Source organism: Aspergillus luchuensis, chromosome 4 (assembly GCF_016861625.1).
Source record: "Aspergillus luchuensis IFO 4308 DNA, chromosome 4, nearly complete sequence".
In the NCBI taxonomy this organism is placed as follows: domain Eukaryota; kingdom Fungi; phylum Ascomycota; class Eurotiomycetes; order Eurotiales; family Aspergillaceae; genus Aspergillus; species Aspergillus luchuensis.
The window spans coordinates 1,076,211-1,100,197 of NC_054852.1; the positions used below are offsets into that span (position 1 = coordinate 1,076,211).

At 51.4% G+C, this 23,987-nt stretch overlaps 7 protein-coding genes across 7 annotated transcripts; 5 read left to right on the forward strand and 2 right to left on the reverse strand.

Moving 5' to 3' along the window:
• Nucleotides 1-914: 914 nt before the first annotated feature.
• On the forward strand, nt 915-3,875 carry AKAW2_40393S (uncharacterized protein; the record flags this gene model as incomplete). Its single annotated transcript, XM_041688716.1, has 1 exon — nt 915-3,875. One exon carries the CDS (start codon nt 915-917, stop codon nt 3,873-3,875), a length of 2,961 nt encoding a protein of 986 aa, XP_041542473.1.
• A 720-nt stretch (nt 3,876-4,595) lies between these two features.
• Nucleotides 4,596-5,075, forward strand: LSM2 (Sm-like protein LSM2; the record flags this gene model as incomplete). Its single annotated transcript, XM_041688717.1, has 3 exons — nt 4,596-4,609; nt 4,693-4,943; nt 5,044-5,075. The coding sequence occupies 3 exons, from the start codon at nt 4,596-4,598 to the stop codon at nt 5,073-5,075; spliced, it is 297 nt and encodes a 98-aa protein (XP_041542474.1).
• Nucleotides 5,076-6,028: 953 nt separating this feature from the next.
• AKAW2_40395S (DNA cross-link repair protein PSO2) lies at nt 6,029-8,589 on the forward strand (the record flags this gene model as incomplete). The annotated part of the gene is made up of 2 exons (XM_041688718.1): nt 6,029-6,916; nt 6,967-8,589. 2 exons carry the CDS (start codon nt 6,029-6,031, stop codon nt 8,587-8,589), a joined length of 2,511 nt encoding a protein of 836 aa, XP_041542475.1.
• An 854-nt stretch (nt 8,590-9,443) lies between these two features.
• On the forward strand, nt 9,444-11,126 carry AKAW2_40396S (cytochrome P450; the record flags this gene model as incomplete). Its single annotated transcript, XM_041688719.1, has 2 exons — nt 9,444-9,742; nt 9,872-11,126. The coding sequence occupies 2 exons, from the start codon at nt 9,444-9,446 to the stop codon at nt 11,124-11,126; spliced, it is 1,554 nt and encodes a 517-aa protein (XP_041542476.1).
• Nucleotides 11,127-11,688: 562 nt separating this feature from the next.
• Nucleotides 11,689-14,106, reverse strand: optB (small oligopeptide transporter, OPT family; the record flags this gene model as incomplete). The annotated part of the gene is made up of 2 exons (XM_041688720.1): nt 11,689-12,353; nt 12,411-14,106. The coding sequence occupies 2 exons, from the start codon at nt 14,104-14,106 to the stop codon at nt 11,689-11,691; spliced, it is 2,361 nt and encodes a 786-aa protein (XP_041542477.1).
• Nucleotides 14,107-17,138: 3,032 nt separating this feature from the next.
• AKAW2_40398A (uncharacterized protein) lies at nt 17,139-19,621 on the reverse strand (the record flags this gene model as incomplete). The annotated part of the gene is made up of 8 exons (XM_041688721.1): nt 17,139-17,305; nt 17,371-17,904; nt 17,956-18,215; nt 18,265-18,708; nt 18,763-19,098; nt 19,160-19,266; nt 19,356-19,413; nt 19,467-19,621. The coding sequence occupies 8 exons, from the start codon at nt 19,619-19,621 to the stop codon at nt 17,139-17,141; spliced, it is 2,061 nt and encodes a 686-aa protein (XP_041542478.1).
• Nucleotides 19,622-21,769: 2,148 nt separating this feature from the next.
• AKAW2_40399S (uncharacterized protein) lies at nt 21,770-22,394 on the forward strand (the record flags this gene model as incomplete). The annotated part of the gene is made up of 4 exons (XM_041688722.1): nt 21,770-21,836; nt 21,888-22,006; nt 22,071-22,280; nt 22,356-22,394. The coding sequence occupies 4 exons, from the start codon at nt 21,770-21,772 to the stop codon at nt 22,392-22,394; spliced, it is 435 nt and encodes a 144-aa protein (XP_041542479.1).
• Nucleotides 22,395-23,987: the final 1,593 nt, after the last annotated feature.

The following is a 23,987-nucleotide window of genomic DNA, read 5'->3' on the forward strand; positions in this document are numbered from 1 at the left end:
GCTTATGCTAACTAATTAAGCTGGCCGTGGCTGGATTACCCGCGCTGCTTATCATCATATCTACAGTAGTAACCCCTCTCCATCAATTCCCATTGATTGCTTGATCATGATGATTCGAAATCAACTCCTTAGTCTACTCATAAGTCCACTACCACTTCCAATAATCCACCCCATGGCACGCACTGGCAACGGCTATTGACCGCTTGGACTGTCTCTCCGCTTGCCCATCGTTTTCTAAAGATAGAGCACCGGGCGCTTAGAGCCTGCCAATCACACGAACACCTCCCCCATCACACAGAGCTTCAATCTCTGGCTGGAGGGCGGTTCTTTGCAGACACAAAGATCTTCCCCCCACGCTGATTGGCACGCTTGCCTCCCGAGTCCGTCCGTTGTCGCCCATCATGGCTGGCCGACTGCTCGGATTCGTCGTGGCCGAAGCGCCCATCATCCCACCACCAATGATAGCATCTTCAGCTTGTCCAGTGGCAGGGATTACGGGTGCTTTGTGCGCAATGTTGCAGTAGTTCCTGCAGGTCTGGTGATGGTGGGAGGGTGTTCCCTCCAGATCTCCCTCCCTTCCCCTCTTTCCAGCGCTTTATTAGTAGAGCGAGCGCTACCGGTCACCAAAGGTGATCTTCACCTTACCCCGTCTCGGTCGGATTCTTCACCACCTTTTTCTTTGTGTTTTGTGTTTCTGTCAAGTTATTGTGTTCCCAGCTCTGGTAGCTGGGTAATCATTCGTTCTGCTAAATTCTCTGATATCGTTGAACCGTTGATCGGTGTCAACTGCAATCGAGATACCCTAGCTGCTTCGTTGGATATACGTTGTCTAAGTCGACTACTGCATCATACCCTGCATCCCCATATCGTAATCGAAGGAAGGATAAGACTAGCATCGGGCACATTTGGGCATCATGACGGACGTATACCGTCCCGCAACGGGCAGATGCCCACCTCTGCGACAGGTGCGAGGAACGAGGCTTGATACGATAGTAGAGGACGCGCGCGAGGCGCATTATGCAGACTCTACAAAGCCTGTTGCATCCAGTGCCAAGCAGACAACACCAAAGGCACCGCAACCTCCACAACCACCACAGCTGAAGCTCAAGACCAGCGGGCTTTCATCAGTGTCTCGACTGCCTCGATTCTTCTCGCCAATATCCGCAGGCTCCGTCTCCTCTTGTTCAGACACTGAATGGCAGCGTCAGATGCAGCCGTTTGAAGACCTGTACGATGCAACGGATGACGATTCGGACATCAGTGATGAGTGCACTTCCTTCGCTAGCACCCGACCAACAAGCTTGGTGACACCCACGACGCGTACTTCGGTGTTTTCTCCGGTCTCCCGCAGCCGGTACCCTAGTCTCACGATACCGTCGTCCACAATGTGGCCATCACTGCATGGTGCTGCAAAGAGCTCTCCGATTCCGCCAACTCCGCCGCCAAAGATTCCTGTCTCCCCAGCTGCCCTGTCAATGCTCGCCCATTCGGTGCCGGCCGTGCATGCCCCGCCGTCCTTGGACGGAAGTGTCTCCTCTGACCAGGTGTCAAACATCAGTGCTCCAGCAACTCCAGACCTGCAATCCCTTCCAGACAATGACTGGACTGCGCAAGACGTGCATGTTCGTCACGAACTAGAAGATTCACAGGATGAAGATCTTGAGGCGGAGCCGGATACCCAAAGCATTCAGATCGCTATTGAGAGCGCCAACGAGGACTGGCGTCAGGTCCTGGGCAGGTTTCCACGGATCCCGGGCGGCCAGTCGACCGCGTCGTCAATTGACCTGGATGCGGAGCCAGTAAGGGGAGATACACCATCTGACCGGGGCGTATCTCTGCCTGCAGACGCCTTAGAGACACTGAGGCACATCTCCCTCGATGGGACTCCAGATCCCTGGTCGGAAACTTCTGAGTCCAACGAAGAGATGTGGCAGATCCGTATGCCTCTAGAACGCCCGCGCAGTGCCGACGATGCCACTCCGGCGTCGGAACTCTCAGGGTATAGTTTCAGCAGGCTGAGCATACCCTCACCTGGTGGCTTCTTTGCTTCACTTGGTCCACGAGCACGTCACACCTGGTCTATCCCCTGTGGAAATAAACCGCCGACTTCTGCCACTGCCGAGGGCTTTTACAAGCTACCGTTCTCCCGGACCGAAGGGGAGGTAGTTGAGCATGTCATAGAGTACCCCGAACGGACGACAGAAGAACAGCTGACAGCCGTGTATGATCCCATCGGACCACCCACCGCTATCAGAATTCCCGAGGAAAAGACGCCCAAATTATCCGATCAATTCGATGATCAAGCATGCTCTGAGGATGATGCTATGGACGATGCTCTTCCGCCCATCGGCCCGGACGATCAGTACGAACGAGACGAGGACTATGAGAGCGAACTAAAGCAAAAGGCAATGTCGGGTTTGGACCGGACCAGCGACTGGCTGGCAGCCCAGGCTTCTTACCTTTCAGCTCTTAATGAGACCAATCCCGTGAATATGTTGGATGAAGAGGCTTACAACGAGGAAGTTGGACCCAAGACCGACCGGCAATCACCTAAACAGTTAAGCCGGAAGCAGTCAGTTCGTTTTGCCAAAGCTCTTCCAGAAGCACCCAGCTCCTGTCCCTCTTTACTAGCGAGTAGAGACTCCATCTACTGGCGCGGATTCAAGGCGGTCCAGCAACAGTCCGGCACTCGAGATACTTTTGTGCATCGGAACACAAGATTTGATGCTGTTCAGTCTGTCCGACTGGGCTTAACAGATGCGCACATCAAGCGTTTGCGTGGAAATTATGAAATCGCTCGTCCGGAACGTCCAGCTTACAAAGGGCCCTTCTCATTGGCGCCTCGCAACTCAACAATGGACTCGGCTCTGGCAGAAAAGGCCCAGTTCTCCATAGTTGAGAAGGAGCAGACTGTGTTGTCTCAAATTCGTCAACCGATGTGGGCCATGGATGCTCTGAGATATATCAACGGGGGTCGCCTCATTGTGAGTCCTGCTCTGAAGCAGCTGTCCAGCACGCGTAAACGAACTCCCCGTCAACTACGGATCCTCGACCTCGGCGGACACGCCTCATGCGAATGGGCTTGGCAACTGGCTCACGAGTACCCTCATGTTAAAGTATATACCGTCTTTACTGAGCATCAGGAAGTTAACCCAGGCATCAAAGGACCTCCCAATCACCGGCACCTTCCTGTATCCCAACTGTGGAAACTGCCGTTCGCCGACAATAAGTTCGATGTGATCTCAGCCCGCTCCCTGCCTGCTTTGTTGAAGAAAGAATGCCCGTCTGGGGAGACTCAAGACCAGTATGACCTTTGCCTGAAAGAATGTCGACGCTGCCTCAAGCCAGGTGGTTATTTGGAGTTCTTTGTCATGGATGCAGAAATCACACGTGCTGGCCCGCAAGCATCTGCCAGGTCAGCTGAATTCGCGTCCGGTCTCAGGGCTCTGGGTTACGACCCGACACCAACCAAAGGCTTCCTCAGTCGCTTGCAGAAGAACTTTGCGGATGTGAAGCGAGCCTGGATGTTCCTACCTATGGGTACTGAGCCGGTCAAGTCTGAACCGCCTAGAGAGACCCCCGATCCGAGGGTGAAGAGCCTCATTGAAGAATGTGAAGCGGTGCAAGGCCCAGTCGGGAGCACGGCAGATATAGCCAGTGTTACGGGTGTGCTAGGTGGCTGGATCTGGGAACAATGGCTTGTAAAACTGCAGACGGAACTGGGAATGGACCAACAAGACCTGCTGGCAGGCATTGGGAGTGTGTTTGATGAGGGACGCAAGAACGGTGCAGGCTGGACCTGCTTGTCGGGGTGGGCAATGAAACCGAGGCCGAAGAAGAAGAAGCGTCACGGACGGAAATCCAGCAAAGGCTGAGCCGTGCTTCTCCGTCCCTTCTCTTTCCATTCGACGCCGAGGTTTCATTCGGGCTGCCCAAGGTACACTATGAACCCCAAGCTGCCCTGGTGGCGCATCTAATGTAATAGCGGGAGTTGTGTCTTTCTTATCGCTCTTTTCAAATACCCCTTTTTTTATGCGGAATGAGAGATGATGAATGCAGATTGATGGCTGGTGGACACTAGGGTGGATAGCTGTGGGCAATGACACTCATTTGATACCCAGCAGATCGATATTATATATTTGGTAGCTATACTAGTAAGTTGTTAGTACAAGTAGGTTAAATCCGAGATATACACCCGACGAACCTGCTGTCTACATCTCGCATACCTGAATCATGCATATTTGACTTTCAGGGGATGGATACTATAAGTCTGCTCCAAATTTGACTAGAATACTCAGAACAACTCTGTGTTGATTCCACAATCGAATGTCATAGCCAGCACAGCTGACACGCCAATCACGTGACCCAATCACAATGCTCAACACCAAACCGCAGCATCATACCCGCAGCTCCAGATAATCGCATATTCCTCGTCTTCACGTCTCCCACCGCCAGCCCCACAAGGAAAGGATCCAATCGATACCTCCTTACTAAATACTCAGCAGCCAATGCGCTACTAGTCCATTCAACAACAAAATCACAACTCCGACCGCATCAACACCCCTCCATATTCTCCCCCACCTCGCACCGCAACCATGCTCTTCTTCAGGTAAGAAAGCGCCCGAGATCCTCAAACCAGCACCAAGGCAACCACGGCTAATACTTCCCACCACGGGGATAATTACTTTGCAGCTTCTTCAAGACTCTTACCAACCAAACGGTGACCATCGAACTCAAGAACGACATTCGCATCCGCGGCACTCTCAAATCCGTCGACCAGTACCTGAACATTAAGCTGGATGATGTCGACGTTCTGGATCTGGATAAATACCCGCATCTGTCCTCCGTGAAGAACATGTTTATCCGTGGTAGTGTGGTGCGCTATGTTATGTTGCCGAGGTCGGAGGTCGATATTGGGCTTTTGGAGGATGCGACGAGGAGAGGTATGCTTCATCCCTGGTCTCTCTATTTGAAGGAACATAGGTGTATCTGTTTGAGTGTGTTTTGGGGGTATGGATTGCTAATATTGATGTTCATGAACAGAGGCTGCGAACCAGGCTGGCAAAGCTCGGTGATTTTGCTTTGATTGACCGATTGTCGCTTTGATGGTTGGTTGGGGTTTTTTTTTTGCTCTACGGATGGGATTGACTTTTCTCTTTTATGTATTTTTCTTTTTATTTCTTCTTTGATTTGCAGATTTAATCTTCACGATGTGATGATGTTTGTCGTTGTCATGCGGGTTTCACTTTTATTATGTTGCTGATATCCATGGTTAAACATGGCGGAGAGAAAGAGAGATATAAAGAGGAGGGTCTGCGTGGATGGAAAGCATCAGGCCAGAGCAGAGTGACTGGACGAAGTACTGCTCCTATGATTGGGGCTGATTTGATGTGCCCGGAATTGCAGATGCTGAATGATGGTGATGATGCTGCATACTACATTTACTGACTACTAGGAGTACTAGATGTCAGAGGGAGGACGAATACTAGTGGGTACTACTAGGTTTAACTGGTAAAGCTCTCCTGGACACATGATAAAAAGAAAAGGAACGGAGTGTGCGGATACCTAGTAGCTAGGATAAAAATGAATATAAAAACCAAATAACAAAGCCCATCCGCCTACCATCATAAGTAGTAGTAGTTACTCCCACCCGCTCCTCTAATTTGATAGTAACAACCGCAAATGGAAACCAATGGGTGGAACAGTCACCTGACTTCGTGTCGCGAAAATCGAGTCGAGTCTCCGCCGGCCGCGCCCGCGCCTTATCTCTTTTCGCCGCTTTGGCTATTCGACTGCCTCTGATTCTACTCACCGCGCTCCTCGATTTCATGAGGCAACCATTTGTACAGTTACATCTCAATTATCATATTTTATACTATATTCATGACTTAGTCTTGTATGAATATGCTTTAACGCTCCCAATCCGCCATACATACCCATACCCTCACGCATAAATTATCCGCCCGCCCGCCACTTTGACCACGCGATAAAGCAACGAAAGCACACGATCAATCACCAGGCTCAAACCATGCCTACGCCATTCCCTCCTCGAAAACCATCTACGCCCTCTCGGCCAAGGCCGGCGAAATCAAAAACCACGAAACGCAACACCAGCCTTCTCAGTTTCTTCCAAAAGGCGGACGGGCCGCCGAAAGCTACGTCTCGGCAGTCGCGGATCACGCAGTTCGCGACGAAGGCGGAGAAGAATGATGCAACTGGCGATGCAGGGTCCTCGGGGGTGAGGGGTGGGAATGGGGCTGCTGGTGCCGGGGGTTTGTTTTTGGAGGATGCGAAGAAGGTGGTGAGTTTTACGAATGGAGGGGACTATGTGAGGGAGAAGACGCCCGAGGATATTTGGGAGGAAGAGGAGGAACGGTTTCAGGAAAATGGGGGCAGTGTGAAGAAGAGGAGGGTTGAGGAGGGTATTTCGCTGGAGAATGATATTGATAATGGGAGTGGGGGGGATAAGCAGAAGACAGAGAGCGAGAGTGGCGCTGAATCGAAGTCAACTCAGAAGCCGTCTCGGTCAGTCAGCGGGCCATTCATTGATGAATCGGACAGTGAGAGCGAGGATCTGGAGCAGTTCAGGGAATACGAGAATGGGACTGAGATTGAGGCCGGGGTATCGGACGGGAAAATAATCTCGGCAGACGAAACCCAGGCTCCCGCAGTCGATGTCGACACACCACCGGTAAGAGAAGCCACGAGCCACGACGATGATGTTTACGCGAATTTTGACGATCTTGAAGAGGACGAGTTCCGAGGGGAAGAAGACTTCTTAGATGCATTTGACGATGATGAGGATTTCAAAGGCGACATTGGACTTGATGATAGCGGGATTTCGGGTGAAGACTTTGGCTGTGAAGTGCCTGTGTGCCCTGTATGTCAGGCTGTTTTGACAGGCTTGTCTGAGACGGTAAGTTGTGCGGATTGTGTCTCTGGTGCTGGTGGTAATGGTTGTTCTAGGATGTCTCGGTACATGTCAACGATTGTCTTGATGGGAAGCCTACGGAGTCGTTGAAACATGAGCCAGAGGCGGAGCCAGACCCGGACCCGGAGCCGGGACCGGAGTTGAAGTCGTCGAAAGGAATGAGTCTTGCCGACCGGGCTGCTATCGCGAGACCAGCGCAGCGTGACCCATATGCCTCTGGCGTCGCAGGAACGAGGTCGGCCTTTTCGAAGCTCATGGCCGGCAACGCGGAAGATACAGCATGGAATGCAGCGGCGGCCAACGAGGTTGCGTCCCGTGGCAAACAGGCTTATCAACGGACGTGTCCGTTCTACAAGATCATCCCTGGCTTCTCCCTCTGCGTGGATGCGTTTCGATACGGAGCCGTCGAGGGGTGCAACGCGTATTTCCTCAGTCACTTCCACAGCGATCATTACGTCGGCCTTACGGGGTCCTGGCGCCATGGACCAATCTACTGCAGCAGGCCTACGGCCAATTTGGTGTGCCAGCAATTGAAAGTTGACCGGAAGTGGCTTGTACCACTGGAGTTCGAACAGAAGACGGAAATCCCGGGGACGGGAGGAGCGCAAGTGACCTTGATCGAAGCGAATCATTGTCCCGGGAGCGCCATCTTTCTTTTCGAGAAGTTAATGGGATCCGGCCCCTCGCAAAGGACACACCGTGTCCTTCACTGTGGTGACTTTCGCGCCTCGCCGTTGCATGTGCAGCATGCCCTTCTCCGCCCGGAGATCACTGATCCTGCAACTGGCAAGGCTCGCCAGCAACGAATCGACGCCTGCTATCTCGACACTACCTATCTGAGCCCTAAGTACGCATTCCCAGGCCAAGAAGACGTCATCGAAGCTTGCGCGGACCTCTGCGTTGAGCTCGACCAAGACGCCAATGATACCAACGGCCGAGCATTCGGACGACCAGTCAATGGGAAAAGCGGAATGCTGAGCAAGTTTGTTACGGCAGTGACTGGATCCCGCCCGTCTCCAACGCAAGGGAGCCGTCCTCCGGGGCGGTTATTGGTGGTGATTGGAACGTACAGCATCGGCAAGGAACGCATTTGCCTGGGGATTGCGCGGGCATTGAAGAGCAAAATCTACGCAACGCCAGCTAAGCAGCGGGTCTGTGCGTGCCTCGAGGATGCTGAGCTGTCATCGCTGCTGACGGACGATCCCACGGAGGCGCAGGTGCATATGCAGACGCTCTTTGAGATCCGGGCGGAGACGCTGGCCGATTACCTGGACTCGATGAAGCCGCACTTCACGCGGGTGGTGGGATTTCGACCCACGGGGTGGACGTATCGACCGCCAGCTGGAAGAATGCTGGACAACCCACCGGTGTCGGTGGTGCTCAACTCGGCGCATTGGAAGACGCCTTTCTCTGCGAAAGACCTGGTGCCACAGCGGGGGAGTACGCGGGAAAGTGCCTGCTTTGGAGTGCCGTACAGCGAGCACAGCTCCTTTCGGGAGTTGAGCATGTTCTGCTGTGCACTCCGGATCGGACGGGTGATCCCCACGGTGAACGTGGGTAGCCGGAAAAGTCGGGAGCGCATGAAGGCGTGGATTGAGCGATGGGAGGCGGAGAAACGGAAGAATGGATTGTACCGCGTGGAGGGAAGTCGTTGGTAGGGAATGGACACTACCGTAATCATAACACCTACCAAAGGATCAGAAGGATTCCTTAGAGGCGGGTCGGGACATGTTGCCAAATGAGGCAAGTGAGGAGTAGCACTGTAAGTAGTTACAAGTCACGAGCTATGTACATAAACACCTTAGTCATGAACATTGATTACCTTTAATGCATCCGTAACTCCCGCCTCCCCGGAGTCACGAGATCCAGAATGAGAAAGCAAATGGCGGTTTGACCATTGGCATCTCTCTCACTGGCTGTATCCCCATTTATCTCCATGGATCCATCCAATGTATCATCCCTTTGGGGTCAGGATCTCCCACCAATCCCACGGGAATCCTCCAGAGTATCCCAAAGTCTATGCGAACAAAGTTAACAACCGAGCACAAGCGGGGAAGTGCAAGGGGACCGGCGCTACAAATCGGCTGGCAGATCAGTCGCGGCTCAGCAGAGACTCCCGATTTTCCCTTCCGTTGCCTGTCTTTGCCTCGGGGATCCAATGCTGCCCGTCTGCCATAAATATGCTCGGGGCTTCAACTCAAAAATAAGGAGGTGAACCAGTTCAACCATCTTCCTCTCGAACAAGAAAACATTCTTCTTCATCCATGGCGATATTTGAGTGAAGTGGACTAGTTTTGATATCTTTTTCATTTTCCAACCAATTTATTTTTATTAAATATTCATTACCTTATAGTTGCTTATTTCGTCGGAGGTAAGTTGGTCTTCCTTGGCACCCACATTCCCGGCTGCATTTTGCGGCTGAGGAATTGCTTCTCCCTCATTGCATTTGCCGGTGTTAACATCCGAGCTCATTCAGCTAGATACTTACCTTCCTTCCCCCACAAAAACAATCATGCTCGCCCTGCTCCTGTCACCCTACGGGGCCTATCTGGGTCTAGCCTTGCTAGTCCTCTACTATCTCCTTCCTTATCTACAACGCTCTCACCTTCGTGATATCCCCGCCCCCGGTCTGGCCGCCTTCACCAATTTCTGGGTGCTCCTGCAAACTCGTCGCGGTCATCGTTTCATCGCTGTCGACAACGCTCACAAGAAATACGGAAAGCTCGTTCGCCTCGCCCCCCGTCATACCTCCATCGCCGATGATGGGGCCATCCAGGCTGTTTACGGCCACGGAAATGGTTTCCTGAAGTCGTACGTGCCCCCCTCCTCCAACTTTTTTTTTCTTTTTTTTTTTCTCTGTTTTCTTTTACTTTCGTTCCTGGACTATCACTGGCATATGGAACCATTCTTCATCAGAAGCTAATCAACTCCTTGTTCCAGTGATTTCTACGATGCCTTCGTCTCCATTCACCGTGGTCTCTTCAACACGCGCGACCGCGCGGAGCACACCCGCAAGCGCAAGACCGTCTCCCACACCTTCAGTATGAAGTCCATCGGCCAGTTCGAGCAGTACATTCACGGCAACATCGAGCTGTTCGTCAAGCAATGGAACCGCATGGCCGATACCCAGCGCAACCCCAAGACCGGTTTCGCCAGTCTGGACGCCCTGAACTGGTTCAACTACCTGGCTTTCGACATCATCGGTGACCTGGCCTTCGGCGCTCCCTTCGGCATGCTCGATAAGGGCAAGGATATTGCCGAGATGCGCAAGACTCCCGACTCGCCCCCCTCCTACGTCCAAGCCGTCGAGGTCCTCAACCGCCGCGGTGAAGTCTCCGCCACCCTGGGTTGCTACCCGGCTCTGAAGCCCTTTGCCAAGTACATCCCCGACAGTTTCTTCCGTGATGGTATCCAGGCCGTCGAGGACCTGGCTGGTATTGCCGTCGCCCGGGTCAACGAGCGTCTCCGCCCCGAAGTCATGGCCAACAACACCCGTGTCGACCTGCTCGCCCGCCTCATGGAAGGCAAGGATGGCAACGGCGAAAAGCTCGGTCGCGCCGAACTTACCGCCGAAGCTTTGACCCAGCTGATCGCCGGATCCGATACCACCTCCAACACCTCCTGCGCCATCCTCTACTGGTGCATGCGCACGCCCGGGGTGATCGAGAAGCTCCACAAGGTCCTGGACGAAGCCATCCCTCAAGACGTCGACGTCCCCACCCACTCCATGGTCAAGGACATTCCCTACCTCCAATGGGTCATCTGGGAAACCATGCGCATCCACAGCACCTCCGCTATGGGTCTCCCCCGTGAAATCCCCGCCGGTAACCCCCCCGTCACCATCTCTGGCCACACCTTCTACCCCGGCGACATTGTCTCCGTGCCCAGCTACACCATCCACCGCTCCACGGAGATTTGGGGCCCCGATGCCGAGCAATTCGTCCCGGAGCGCTGGGACCCTGCCCGCCTCACCCCTCGTCAAAAGGCCGCTTTCATTCCCTTCAGCACCGGCCCCAGAGCCTGTGTCGGTCGCAACGTCGCGGAGATGGAACTCCTGGTTATCTGCGGTACGGTCTTCCGTCTTTTTGAATTCGAGATGCAGCAGGAAGGCCCCATGGAGACGAGAGAGGGTTTCTTGAGGAAGCCCCTCGGACTGCAGGTCGGTATGAAGCGCAGACAGCCTGGTTCGGCTTGAACGAGTGGTTGTGTTGTATTGGCAAAATGGAGATATCCGGAAGAAAGGTTATCCAGCCGTCCGTCCCCTGTGCATAGAATATTTCCCGGAGAAAGGGGTGGGCGCGACGATGGAAGAGTTTCGATTCTGATGTATATGTATAAGCGAGTTGCGAGAATGGATTAGTATATATTTACATAGCTAGCATTCATACATGCAATGAATGACATGATGAGATGATTAATTTCATTATTGATATTTTTCTTGACACGCGTCTATTCATACAGTGGTGGTTTCTTTTCCTCTCAACGCTCACACTGCAAAACAACCTGAACATATGATCCATCACATGTCTGAGCAACAATTATTCGACGACACCGTCATAAAATCCCAATATGCAAAGCAAAAATATGTCACAAGTATTCACATTATGGATTACACTAATAGCTTAGCAGAGATAGGGGGGTTCGTGATCATAGCTGCGTAGCATATACACACAAAAAGAAGAAGAAAAGGTCCACCCCCCATTCATCGTCATCAAGAGACACATCCCAACATACATCTCATGCAATCCTCCAACTCACTACCAACTCTTCGGTCCAAATGTCTGCCCTGCCGGCAAGACCTTCTGCACCGCAGTACCCGCCATATCCATAGTAGAACCGGTAATACTAGTACCCCACCAAGTCGGGAAACTAGTACCGGTCAAATCGAGGGTCAAGAAAATGAGGATGGTACACAGATCCAACCCGACATCTAGACCTGCCGATAGGACATAGTTGTAGTGCATCCACCAGCCGCGCCAGCGGTCCCGGATGTACTTGTTGAAGACGATACCGACCAGACCCCAGGTGAGATAGTTGAGGGGGGTGGCGGGGGGAATTAGACCCGCACCGCCGAAGATGAGCGGGGCGCTGAGGAAGCGGATCCGGCTCTTGGGGTACATGCGTGCGCCGATGTAGATGAGGACGGGGAGGATGGCGCCAGCGAGCCAGAACCACATGAGGCCAGAGTAGAGTTGGCCCGGGGAGAAGATGCGCTGGGGGCCGATCAGACCCCAGATCACGGAGGCTTGGTAGAAGACACGGCCGTTGGGGCAGCTGTAGTTGTCTGCTTGGGTTTCGCTGCAGACGTCTTTGATGGTGGCGAGACCCCAGTTCATCACAGCGATTTGGACGACGGAGGACCACAGAGCGGCGATCATTTGGGCGGCGAAGGTCACTCTTGGGGGAAGTTTCATGTAGTGCGCTGGGTAAGGGTTAGTGGGTTGAGTATGGCTTGTGGGGGTGAGGGATGGGTGCTTACCTAGTTTCATGTCCTGGTTGAAGTAGAGTCCTTGGTACATGCTCATGTAGCCGTAGGTCTTGAACAACATCATGGCCATGGGCTTTCCGGGCTGAATGTAGCCGACAATGAACTCCGTCAAGACGTTCAGACCGATGGCGATGTTGGTGGCGGCTTGCACGATACCAATTGGCACGTACCACACCACAGCCATGATTAGAGAAACGAAGAATGCCCACCAGCTCAGGTGAGTGGGGTATCCCAGGACCATGCCCAAACCAATTCCAATCATGATCAGGGTGACCGCGGCATACCACCAGAGGGGCACCGGCTTGTACTTGGACATCAGGCGGGCGTGGACATCCTCCTCTTCCTTGCCAAAATTGCGGAAACGCACCCACAGTTCTTTACCGTGGAACAGACCGGTGTGAATGAGAATAGCAATGATGGTCGCAAATGACAGTCCGTAGCAGAGACTGAAGGTGGTGGATAGGAAGAGTGGCGAGTATTCCTTGTACGCCTGAATATTGAGAGTGAAGTCACTGTTCATGATTCTGGACACATTGTACTGCGCACCAGTGTTGTCGTAACTGTTCGAATCGCTCATAGGCAAGTACTCGAACCACCACATGCCGCTGTAATGCATGCCAATGGTGACAATCCAGAAGAAGATGAACATACCAATAAGGGTGTTGGCAATGGCGTGCCAAGGGGCGATCAGGGGACTGAAGTTGAAGCCAGAGATTTGCGTCCAGTCAAAGGTCATAGGGATCAGAGACAGGCCGGTATCACCGCCAAAGAGCTGGTTGATCACGGCATTTTGGGGTTTGATCCAGGTCACCCAGGCGAAGACACTGAGGAACGGGGCGATAACGCCGGGGATCCAATACCAGCAGAAGGACCCGATCATAACGTAGAGGAAGAAACGGTACTTGCCAATCCTCCATCCGGCTACCTTGCTGGGATCAGGCCTGCTGTGATCATGAAGCGCCGAGAACAGGGTGCAGTTGATCAGATTGGAAGGCCAGATCATGGCAGCTGGAGTGACCAGGAAGCGGTGGAAGAATCCAGCCATACCAAACCCGAGCATCTGAGTCGAGATACACATGAAGATCTCAAATGCCCATCCGAAACGCTGCTTGTAGAAGGCACGCTGGGCCAATAACACGTCAGTCGCATAAGCAGCACCACCACCAAAGGTAGCATTGGCCATGACGACAATTAGACAATGTTCCTTCTTGCTGAAGGGACCGGGGTTCGTGTTGCACTCGATTCCAAAGAAGCGGAACTTCTTGCTGGGAATGAATTTCGCCCATGCGACACCAACAGGGTAGGCGACAACCTGGGCAACGTAGGAAGGAATAACAATGTAGGGGTCACGCATAGAGAACAGCATGTTAAGCGCCGAACCGATAGTCGCAAAGAGCAAACCAATGGTCCAGGCACGAAGGGTGTTGGTGTGCCCTCCTTCATCGTAGTTGGGCACGGCCGCACGCACCTCGGGGTACGGCGAATTATCGAGGAGCTCCTGCGTGATGCCCACGCGGGCACCCTTGTCATCTGTATGAAGGGCCTCATCGATTTCATCGGCAATATCGTCAGGAAGGTTCGGATCCCAATGGTGCTGCTCCTTTAGGTTCTTGAGATGGACGGTGGCTGCCTCCGGGGAGGATTCATCAGCCACCGCCGTGCTGAAAGCCTGCTCTTTCTCACTCATCGCGGCAGTCGACGAGGGAAAGCACGAAGAAAGGCTTGGGGGAAGTTCAATGAAGATTATAGAGCATGCGCGGAACTCTTCCACTGGTTCAGAGGAGAAAACAACGGAATCTGGAAATGGGGGGCGGATGAAAGCATCATATACCACTCAGTTTACCCTCTGCTGGATCGCAACGACAAGAGGCGCAAATAGAGCCGACGGTAACCCGACGCCTTATCGGACTAGGAAATAAATTAAACGAGCTGGTGGCGTCCACTGATTGCGGGAGAGTTTATCTCTCCAGTTATCAGTTACCCCAGTCTGTTCGCCATGTTCCGATGTAACCTGAATGTGTCTTAGCTTTGGTAGTAGCTGGATTGGACTTGGAACCAGTCGTGCGTTAGCTAGTAGATCCAGCCAGTGGCGGACTTGAGTGCGCATTCGCCATTGTCAGCCCATGCACGACATGCACGGCCCTCGAGGAATGCTTCCATCCCTACCCTCCTTGCAATTTGGCTGCCTAGGAAATTTCAGATGAGTGAGTCTCATAGTTTCGCGCAGACCCGATAAGTTGCACCGAAGCGCATAAGGCGCGCCCCTCCGGTGAAGGAGCTAGCCCCAGAACCTAAAAATTGGGGCAAAAGGAAGTCTACTGTCCATCGTCCGGTCCGGTGAGCCAGCTGAATTACTACTAGTACAGCGGAAGAGCTCGATCGCAGTCGACCCAGGTGGGGATATGATCATTCGAGCGTTCTCATTGACGGGAATAGACACGCGACCAAAGGCACACGTGCACTTGATTCGGCGAATAAACCAGGAAAGAACAAGCTACCACTAGGGTGCCTGCAATAAGTCTGAAGGGGGAGGGGGGAAAGGGTGCCCTTGACCGGAGGTATGTCTCGGACGTGAGCGAAAGGATCGGGGGTTGGGGTGGTGGCAAGATGGGAAACGAGACCACGCAAGTGGTTGTGTTGGACGAAGAGGGATCCCAATGCAAACCAGTGCCTAAGAGATAAAGAAAAGATTACCAACGAATATCGGCGGAAAAAGCAACGCTGATACGGCGGCAGCAGAAGGGCAAGACATTATGGACACTTTCCCCGGGTCTGGTCCGGCGGACTAGCCCCTTTTGCACCAGGCTTGTTTGCGATAAGCTAGCGAAGCGCCGGCGGGCTTCACACGGCGAATTGGCTGGCGCAAATGTATTCGAGCTATCGTCCACACGGCTTCAGCGAAAGCCAATCGGGGATTGTCTGGACTTGGCGGTGGTCTAGCCGAGGTTTTTCCTTTGGATGTTCTTTCTCGCATCGCGTGGCATTCTTCGTGTTTTCCTCTTTCCCGTGCAGAATTCTTGTCGATCGACTCGGTCGCGCCGTGGCCTGGGGCAAAAGGTCATCCAGATGTGTATCGAAGCCACTCAGCACGAAGATCGCATTTCCACAGTGACATGACGAGGACCACCGTTTGCTCCTGCTCTTCCGTTATCATGCACTAGTCCATGACAAACCAGCCTCGACCATTGGACAATGCGCGGACTGTTTTTGGGGCCGGGCGGGGACGGAGGATGAACTGGGACTGATAAGCAGCTGAGCACTTCTAGACATTGAATGGACACAGTCAATTCCCCAGATTGGTCCATGCCAGACTAGTCGCAGACCAAGTGTATCATATCGACGTAAATTAAATTAGCACCTGCCTTCTTCTGCTTAGTTGGATGGTGTGAAAGAGCCCTATCCACGCCGTCGTCTGCCACTAACGGCACGGCGGGATGCACCGTCCCCAGTTAGCCTTCCGGGCTGCATGGAAACATGGAACATGGCATTTCACCATCAAGAGGGGGTAGAACCTCATTCTCGAAACATCCCCCCTGACTATTAAAGGATTGTCCCCCTTGCTGATGCCATGTAACCCCGATTTAGTGCGTGTGTGTGGCAGGGGTAGTTAGTTGACCAAGAAGCAATACGAGTCAAGTGAGAAGGGGGAGAAAGAGGAAGGAGGCGAAATGGAAGAAAGAGAGAGACAACAACCGGTTTAGCCTGGGATCACTTGACCGCTGGTCATCCTTCCTTCCATTTAGCCCCAACGGCCTGACTGACTGCCCGATCTCCTTCGTTTTACAATTTCTTTACTGTACGTACTTGTCTATTCCCTTTCCTTTCCCTGCCCCTCATCCACCCCCTCCCTTTCGAGGTGCCTGTGCACTTCTCCATAGTTCGAACGCATTTTCATACTTTCTCTCTAAGCGAGCCTTTTGCCGAGAAAAAAGCTAGGCGCAGCCACTGGAAAGCCACCAGAGGGCTGAATGGAGTGCTGACTCCTTGGCATGTAGCACGAAGATTGGCGTATCAGCCGATAACGCGAGGGGGAAAAAGTAATCTCGAAGGCAATAAGATTGGATATAAGACCAGAGCCAGCTAAATCATGAATCATGGGCTCACCACGAACCACTGACATGAGTTAATATCGACCGTTGCGCTACATCTCCAATCTAGCCCTTTTGCTAGATAGACTAGAAGCCCCGATCTGTGGTGGATACCGCGTCTAACAAATACGAGGTAGATAATGTAATATCATACAAGATAGGGATCCATATTGCGCTTACAGTTTAGCCGGACAAAACGCCTATAGCAGCCATGATTACAGGGGCATGCACACCCATATACGACGACCAGGCACTCAGACGTCCGGTAGGTCCTCTGCATATGCCAGGTTTGCTTTAGCTCACTGGACTACCCGGGGCTCCGTTGGGTCGACCGGCTGGCTTGAACCTTAAGCTTCTCCATCCCATGATCTGGCGTTTCCTGTAGCCGCCCCCTCCTCCTTCTTTTACCTCAAGACTATTGGTGGGTAATGTTGGCTATAGGTATCACGCGATAGACTGCCCGTCACTTCACCCCTGTAAACTGATCGAATGATGATCTGGCGTCGAGGGCTCAATTCGGGCGTAGCGGTGTTCGGATCTTGCCATCATGGGCGTCCATCCTGATTCTTTTTTCATTTTCATTTTCATTTTCTTTTCTTTGCTTTCGCAGCTCGCAACGGAGATTAGCGACTTACAGCGGTCCATACGGTTCGGTGGGAGCGAAGAGAAACTCATCCGTCAACGCCCATTCAAAATCCGCCTGGAATTGCTCGTCAAAATACGAGAAATCTGGCCGGTCCGTAGAGCCTCCAGGTGCGGTCCCTGAAGTCCCTGGATTATCGCGGCTTGCATCGGTTCCTATCGTACATGAGAGATGCGTCAGTAACCGCGCGTATCTGCTATCAGGATGCGCATGGCCGTACCTTCTGGGGCATTGCTTTGGGAACTGGCCGTGCTATAGAACAGGGGGTCGAACTCTTCTCGCCACCACCACACCGTATCGATAACAGGGCTGACAACCAACCGGCTGCGAATCCGAAGCGCGAGGTATTCACTCCCATCTGCCTTGCGGAACGCTTTGGTGCTATTCCATAGTTGACTTAATACCATGACCGTCTTGGCCGCGATATCAAAGTTTTCAACTGACATTTGCTTGGCCAAGTTGATTGCAGTGAAATAAGATGACTTAGCCTTGTCAACATCCATGGTAGCCCAATGTGGGCCTTTCAGTACCCGTAAAAGGGCCGAGGACGCTAGAAGCAGGGCATAGTTCATCTGGATGGGAGAAGTAGCAAAGCCGGCCATGCTTTGTCCCAGATTGTGTATGCTACTAATGGTGTCACAAGCGGCTGTCGTCAGAGCTGCAAGACAACCTGATGAGAACGAATTGGGATTTCGGAAGAGATGGAATATTTGGATACTCAAACGACACATGCTCGTAGCAAACCTATCGTACGCTATTATGCATTAGCTTCTGTGATAGCTGACACAAAGATGACCAGGTTTACCTGAGAAAGCCTGCGCCTCCAGATCAAGCGCTTGGTCATCATACGCCCTTAAGAGTATATCGAGCGATCTCTCTTGTTCAGGAGATATGTCCCGAACCCCGAGCTCCAGTACTGCTGTACTACAGCGAGTTTTTAGATCCTCACACTTCAGTTCAAGTACCAACGACGGAGAAATCCTCTGAAACAACGAATGTTTCATTTCGCCGTCGGGTTCTAGATTCTTCAATGAGCGAGGGGGTTGTCCTTTTATTACACACGCACTATACCCTTTTAGCACCAAGGATTGAATATCCTGCACCAAGAACATACCGCTGATAAACGATAACGCAATGAGCCCAAAGCTCTGATCGTCTGATCATTTCTACTTCTGATGGGGCAGGAAGTCTCTTTCTCTTAGAAAACTCATGACTGGACATCGGGATATGTAAACCGTTCTGCATGGCAATGTGTAGAAGCATGCCGCTTAATGGGAACGTCACGTCCGCCATATTGGCATCTTTCGGGAATGGCCACGTTAGAACTAGCAGCAGCCCTTGAATGCTGTGCCACGCTGAGCTTCCCGATACAATCGAGAGGAAGGCCATTTCGTTCACAGTGCGTGCAAGAGCGATTAGCAAGGTTGGGTTTTTGGAATAGGTTCGGGATGCAATCCCGACTATTGACCAAAACAGAAATAGTGACTGCGTATAATACACGTTTGGTGTGGTTTCTGGGTCAAGGATTGGAAGGAAGGAAGCATATTGATGGAAGAATCTGTTCCGCATCAGAAACGCCAAGAACGACACTTTCGGGCAGAGGTATACTCACATCTGGAAGAGCTCGTCTATCTCACTTCCGGTAAGGTAAACGTTGTTCAGCGAACGGGGCTCTGTTGCATCAGGGGCACGTACACCAGAAACCATCTCTGGTCCTGGTAACGACGGTCCTATTCCAGGGGAAGGTAATATGTGTTGCGAACCTTCAACTGGGGGTGTATGCGGCTGAGCATGGAAGATCAAGTCGCCATCGGCAGTTGCTGGGTTAACTCCCATCTCAGCCGCGGCCGTTAGCATCGCGATGGGCGAGGGTCGAGAAGGGTCAGGTTGTGTATATCTTAATCTTCGTCGCAGCTCGTCTGTCTCTTGCTCGAGCTCGGAGAGTCGCCTGTTGTGAATAGGTCACACTTGATCCTCTTTTGATCCTGACAAGTATAGACCCAACCTACTTGCGTTTATGTTCCCGGCGAAAGGGATCCGATATAACACATTGGATGTTCAATTTTAAGCAACGCGAGCACGCCTGACTGGGATTCAAGTAGGCGTCACATTTTGCCTGCGATTCAGTTAGAGACAGTCATTCGGAGATACGGAAATCCAATTCTTTCATAATAAGAAAGACAATCATGCGTTCACATTCCATACCTTCTGCTGCCTACACTCAGTGCAGGCCTTTTTACCTCGTTTCACCGATGGTGAAGGTCTATTATTTAACCATGTTAGTTCTGGTTGTATAAGAGGGTTAAGATGATTTACGTTCGCTCGCTAGATGCCATGGCAAATGATACGTCTTGCATGCGGGCTCGAGCTCTATGATCCGGTGGCTCATGCTGCTGTTGTTGCGATGATGAATGTTGGAGACGCCGGCGGCCAAGATTTGGCTCCGGAGCAGCACGCGGAGATAGCGCCATTCTAATCTCCGGTAGAGTGAGAAATGCGAAGAAGCCGGAAGTCTTGGAATGTAACAAGTTACCTGCAAAGTTAGTGCAAAGCCAGGATATAACGGAGATTTATGATTTATATTACTTAGTTCTTATCAGCCCTTATAGTAATCAAAAGCTAGCTGCCAACAAACGTGACGGTCAAGTAGTAATGTTGTGGACTCAAAAGCGTCATTACCCGACAAAGATATATAGAGGCGTATCCACACGCGATTAAAAGATGCTTTAGTGATTTGAACTGAGAATGACGGGCCTATCCGTCACCAGTCAAAAATCTAACCAAACTGATTCTTGCTGCCTAGAGATCCCCAAATGCTTCCATTGGAAACTCTTGGCCATCACGCCTTGTTGTGCCGGAACCGGCTTTATGAATCACGGGAACCGGGAAGAAGGCGTATTGTCATTGGCCCATATCCCGGTACCGGCTTGTGCTTATCGCTATCGCTGAGACTCTTGGCCTGCTAATCCAATCATTCACCTGCAACCCAAGGTTGGGATTCATTGATATAGTATAGTACTAATAGTATAGTACTATTGTATGCGAAGAGAAGATATAAAAGATACATTTTTATTCTCCACTGCAATGGTCATCGGCGGATCCAGCATTGATATATTCATGAAGCGACGGAAATGAGTTATATCTTGGAACAATGATTGACAACACCAACTGCATACATAGTATCTTTATGCTGCCAAGAAAAATTACTACTTTACCAGACATAGATGGTAATAAAAACGAGGACTAATCTGCTAGAGGGGTGCAATGCATTGGAACTTCCCGCGATGCTCAAACGTATGCTCGCACGCATGCGTCCCTTCACGCAGATGGTATGTCTGCTAAGACATTCTCCCTCAACAAGGGAAGGGTACCCCGATTACCATAGCTCCTAAGTACTTGCCCCGTCATTTGGCTACAGAACTCATGGCGTGAGACCAGTCCCAGTGGCTTGGATCAAATGTCAGCTTGAGATGAGGTCATTAGAAAGCCACATGCCTGAACCACCATCAACAGTAACACAATCTGCCTCCCTTTTCCTTCCAACCCCTATGGTTGCTGATGCGGCCAAGCGCATATGTAGCGTACCACCCCTTTGGTACAGTACTGTAACCCTTCAAGTGACACGATTGTAGATCGGGTCGGGACGCATGGGTAGTGGTTTTTCCACTGAAGACCTGCAAGTTGCCGGCCAGGTCTCTAGACCTAAGATTCTATATCAGACCACATTCTTGGCGAAATACGATGTTACTGTGCCACAGACGTACCAGAAGGTTGCTGCTACATCGAGTGATGTGACGTGACACTGGCGAAGGTGCTTGCGTGTCTTTTAGGAATGTTGCAGTAGAAGCACTCGCGTGCTCGTGGAGCAGAGCATTCTTATTCTTTGTAGACGAATATAGACGTTCCTGAAGGCGTCCCAATATTACAACAGCGCCCCACCGTTGGATTCGCAATGGAGGTTGCTTTGAGCTGTCATCCCCCCAATTAGTCTGAGTAAACGCCATCTTTTCCAAGGTGCAATTACCGGACAATGAGAGAATTGATGTGGATCAGTGGCCGGGGAGGGGGGGTTGTAAACATAGCAAAGTCTGTATGTAGAGTTCTGTGAAGGCGCAGTGACGACAAAGGCCCACACAAACTATTTGGTAGTAGCGACAATATTAGTAGTATTTGGGCCCAGCTAGATTCGAACAATTATGGAGTCTTCTGGTGGCTGTCCTTCGGTTGTTAGTAGAGAGATATCCTGAAAACCAAACCACAGCACTTGAGCCAATATTTGCTTCTAGAAACTGATAGCATCTTTGTCATTCTCACTAGCCATTGTACCCATACCTCTGCTTACTCTCCATAAATATATCTTTCCTGAACCTGATGTGCTCTGGGGTGGCAAAAGGGGATGAGACGGGCATAATGCTCGATTTATTAAGCGTGACATCACCGCTGTCCCAACGGGTCGATCGGACATATAAACATTGGCATCCATCTGGGTCAAACAACATGTATACACCTCATTGAGGATAACACAGTAGTCATTCGGCAATTAATCATGTCATCTGAAATTCCAGATATTCCTGAACTGAAGCGCGCCGTGGAAAGCGGCCAGCGCATTGACCCAGAGGATGTCTGCTTTGGCGCAGAACGAGAGCGAATTGACCGGTGGTGGGCCGATCAGAGGTGGAGCAGCAGGTGTGTTCATAGGTCTAGACATTGTGGCATTGTATTGACCCAAGTGCACAGCGACGGCACAAAGCCTTGCAATGAAGCAGATGAATTTCGATGAGAAATTGGAGGCTTTATCGCGGAAGCCACAGAGCCACATTACACAGGAGGATGCTCGAGAACTTCACGCGGCGGAGGTAAGAGCTTTATGGCTGCTCTTTCCGAAATAATGAACACATCGAATGAGTATGTCTAATGTAGGGTCGCGCCTTCAACAAGGCACCTGGTCCTGGGTCCGTCTCCGCGCAGGTCCGATCGATAGCAGACCGTAACGAGGCCCTTGGGGTCCCTGCTATACCAGGAGAGGCTTCTGTGTACATTACTAAGGATGATGCGAGGGAGGCTCAGCATGCTGAATCGACAATATATGGCGGAAAAAGCCCTCGCGGTGGGATTGCGGCAAAGATGCAGGTAAGTGTAAAAAAATCAATATGTTAAGGGGCCCTTACCTGTCTCTGATCTTGAACATAGCTGATACTGGTCTAGAGTGCTGCTGACAAAATCGAACATGCATATCGTGGTTAACCCTACTAACACTCAAGTTTGACAGAATTAATCACAAACAAGTAGTCCATAGCAAGCAGATACACCGGAGTCCATTAGCAGGAATGATGACAGTTTGATATCGAATTCGGTATTCCGTTTGTCTTATTTGTAACAAATGACCACTAGCAATTTTCTACTCTGTGCAAGATAAGCCACATATCCGAACATCTGGGCATCAGATAATCAATGAGTCCGAGACGAGTCCGAGACATGTCTTAAGAGAGAGAACCGATGGCCAATTCTAGCTTCTGTCATTTCTACATAACATAATCACAATTGGTGTACAAACCTATCAAGTCACAGCGAATGTTTTGCAAAGCACTACGAAGTTAATTTTATGAGCTGAGCCTCGCATTGAGATGCATCACTGTCTGTGAGTGGCTTCCGACAACCGAAAACTATGGACTGGTTGAAGACCAGTCGGTAGCTTGCCATACGATCATAATTGTTCCATATGTGATCATTGACCGCCCTTATCACATCTCTTTCCCAATTTCATATCTCGCATGCCTTTCGCTCACTAGCCACCCTGTCTACTGAGAATGTAGAATACATAGGCAATAATTGGGCTGGGATGCTTGATTATGCATGGCTTCGCATATGCAGAGTGATCAAATGCATTTGGGTCCTACCCAGAAAGGTTATATTTCCGTAGATGCCAATCGGCTATTTTGTTTTGGAAACCGCATCAGAGCCCGAATTGATGGTGAACTGGAAGCTGTCACATCCGAATCTCTACGCCGAAACCAAACATGATGCAGTGGCATACTCTCTGCAGCTCTATTTGGGGGCCATCCTTTGGGATTATCGCACATCTTGCTGCACAGTTAGCGTCATGCCCCAGGAGTAAGCAGCGTACGACAAAGTGCAGCCTAGGTCATGAAGACCGAACAAACCCAGGGGTGATGTTGAACGCGAGTACAAGTGTTTGCGCTCGGCAACGATGTACAATTTTCGTCATGTCTACCTACACACCGTGCTGAACATGACAGTGCTCCAGAGGACAAGGTTTCAACTCCAGCAGATGATAGGTCGATTTATGGATCAAACATGATATCTGCCTAAGCAGGTATCAAGCCTTCCGGGAGATTGTGCTGCATACGTACTGGAGATGTTGAGCAGGGATACCCCGCGCAGATCTGACATTCGCCCAAATTTTGGCATTCGGTGAGCAGATAATTGCTTTTGCCGACACACACAAACACACACCCACTATGACTCGGAGCTCACGCATGGTGTGGAGTAATGCACAGGAAGCGTCTTTTGCTCGGTTGACCGGATACTTCACGGGCTTTGAGGTGGCCTCAACAAATCCCCCGCCGACCCGCGTGTCGCGAAGCTGTCGGCCAGCGATCGGCGGCCAGTGCTCCCCCATTCGGGATCAGGAATCTCAAATCTCCACGATTATGGACTACTAACTCAGAGCACATTGCCGGTCATCTCCGGGGTAGAGCGTGACAAATCTTTGTCCGGAAAGAGTAGGATGGAAAGAGGGACCAGCACTGCACCTTAACCGGTTCAGCATGGTTTGTGGACTAAAATCGACACGTCTATTGGAACAACCGCCCACAC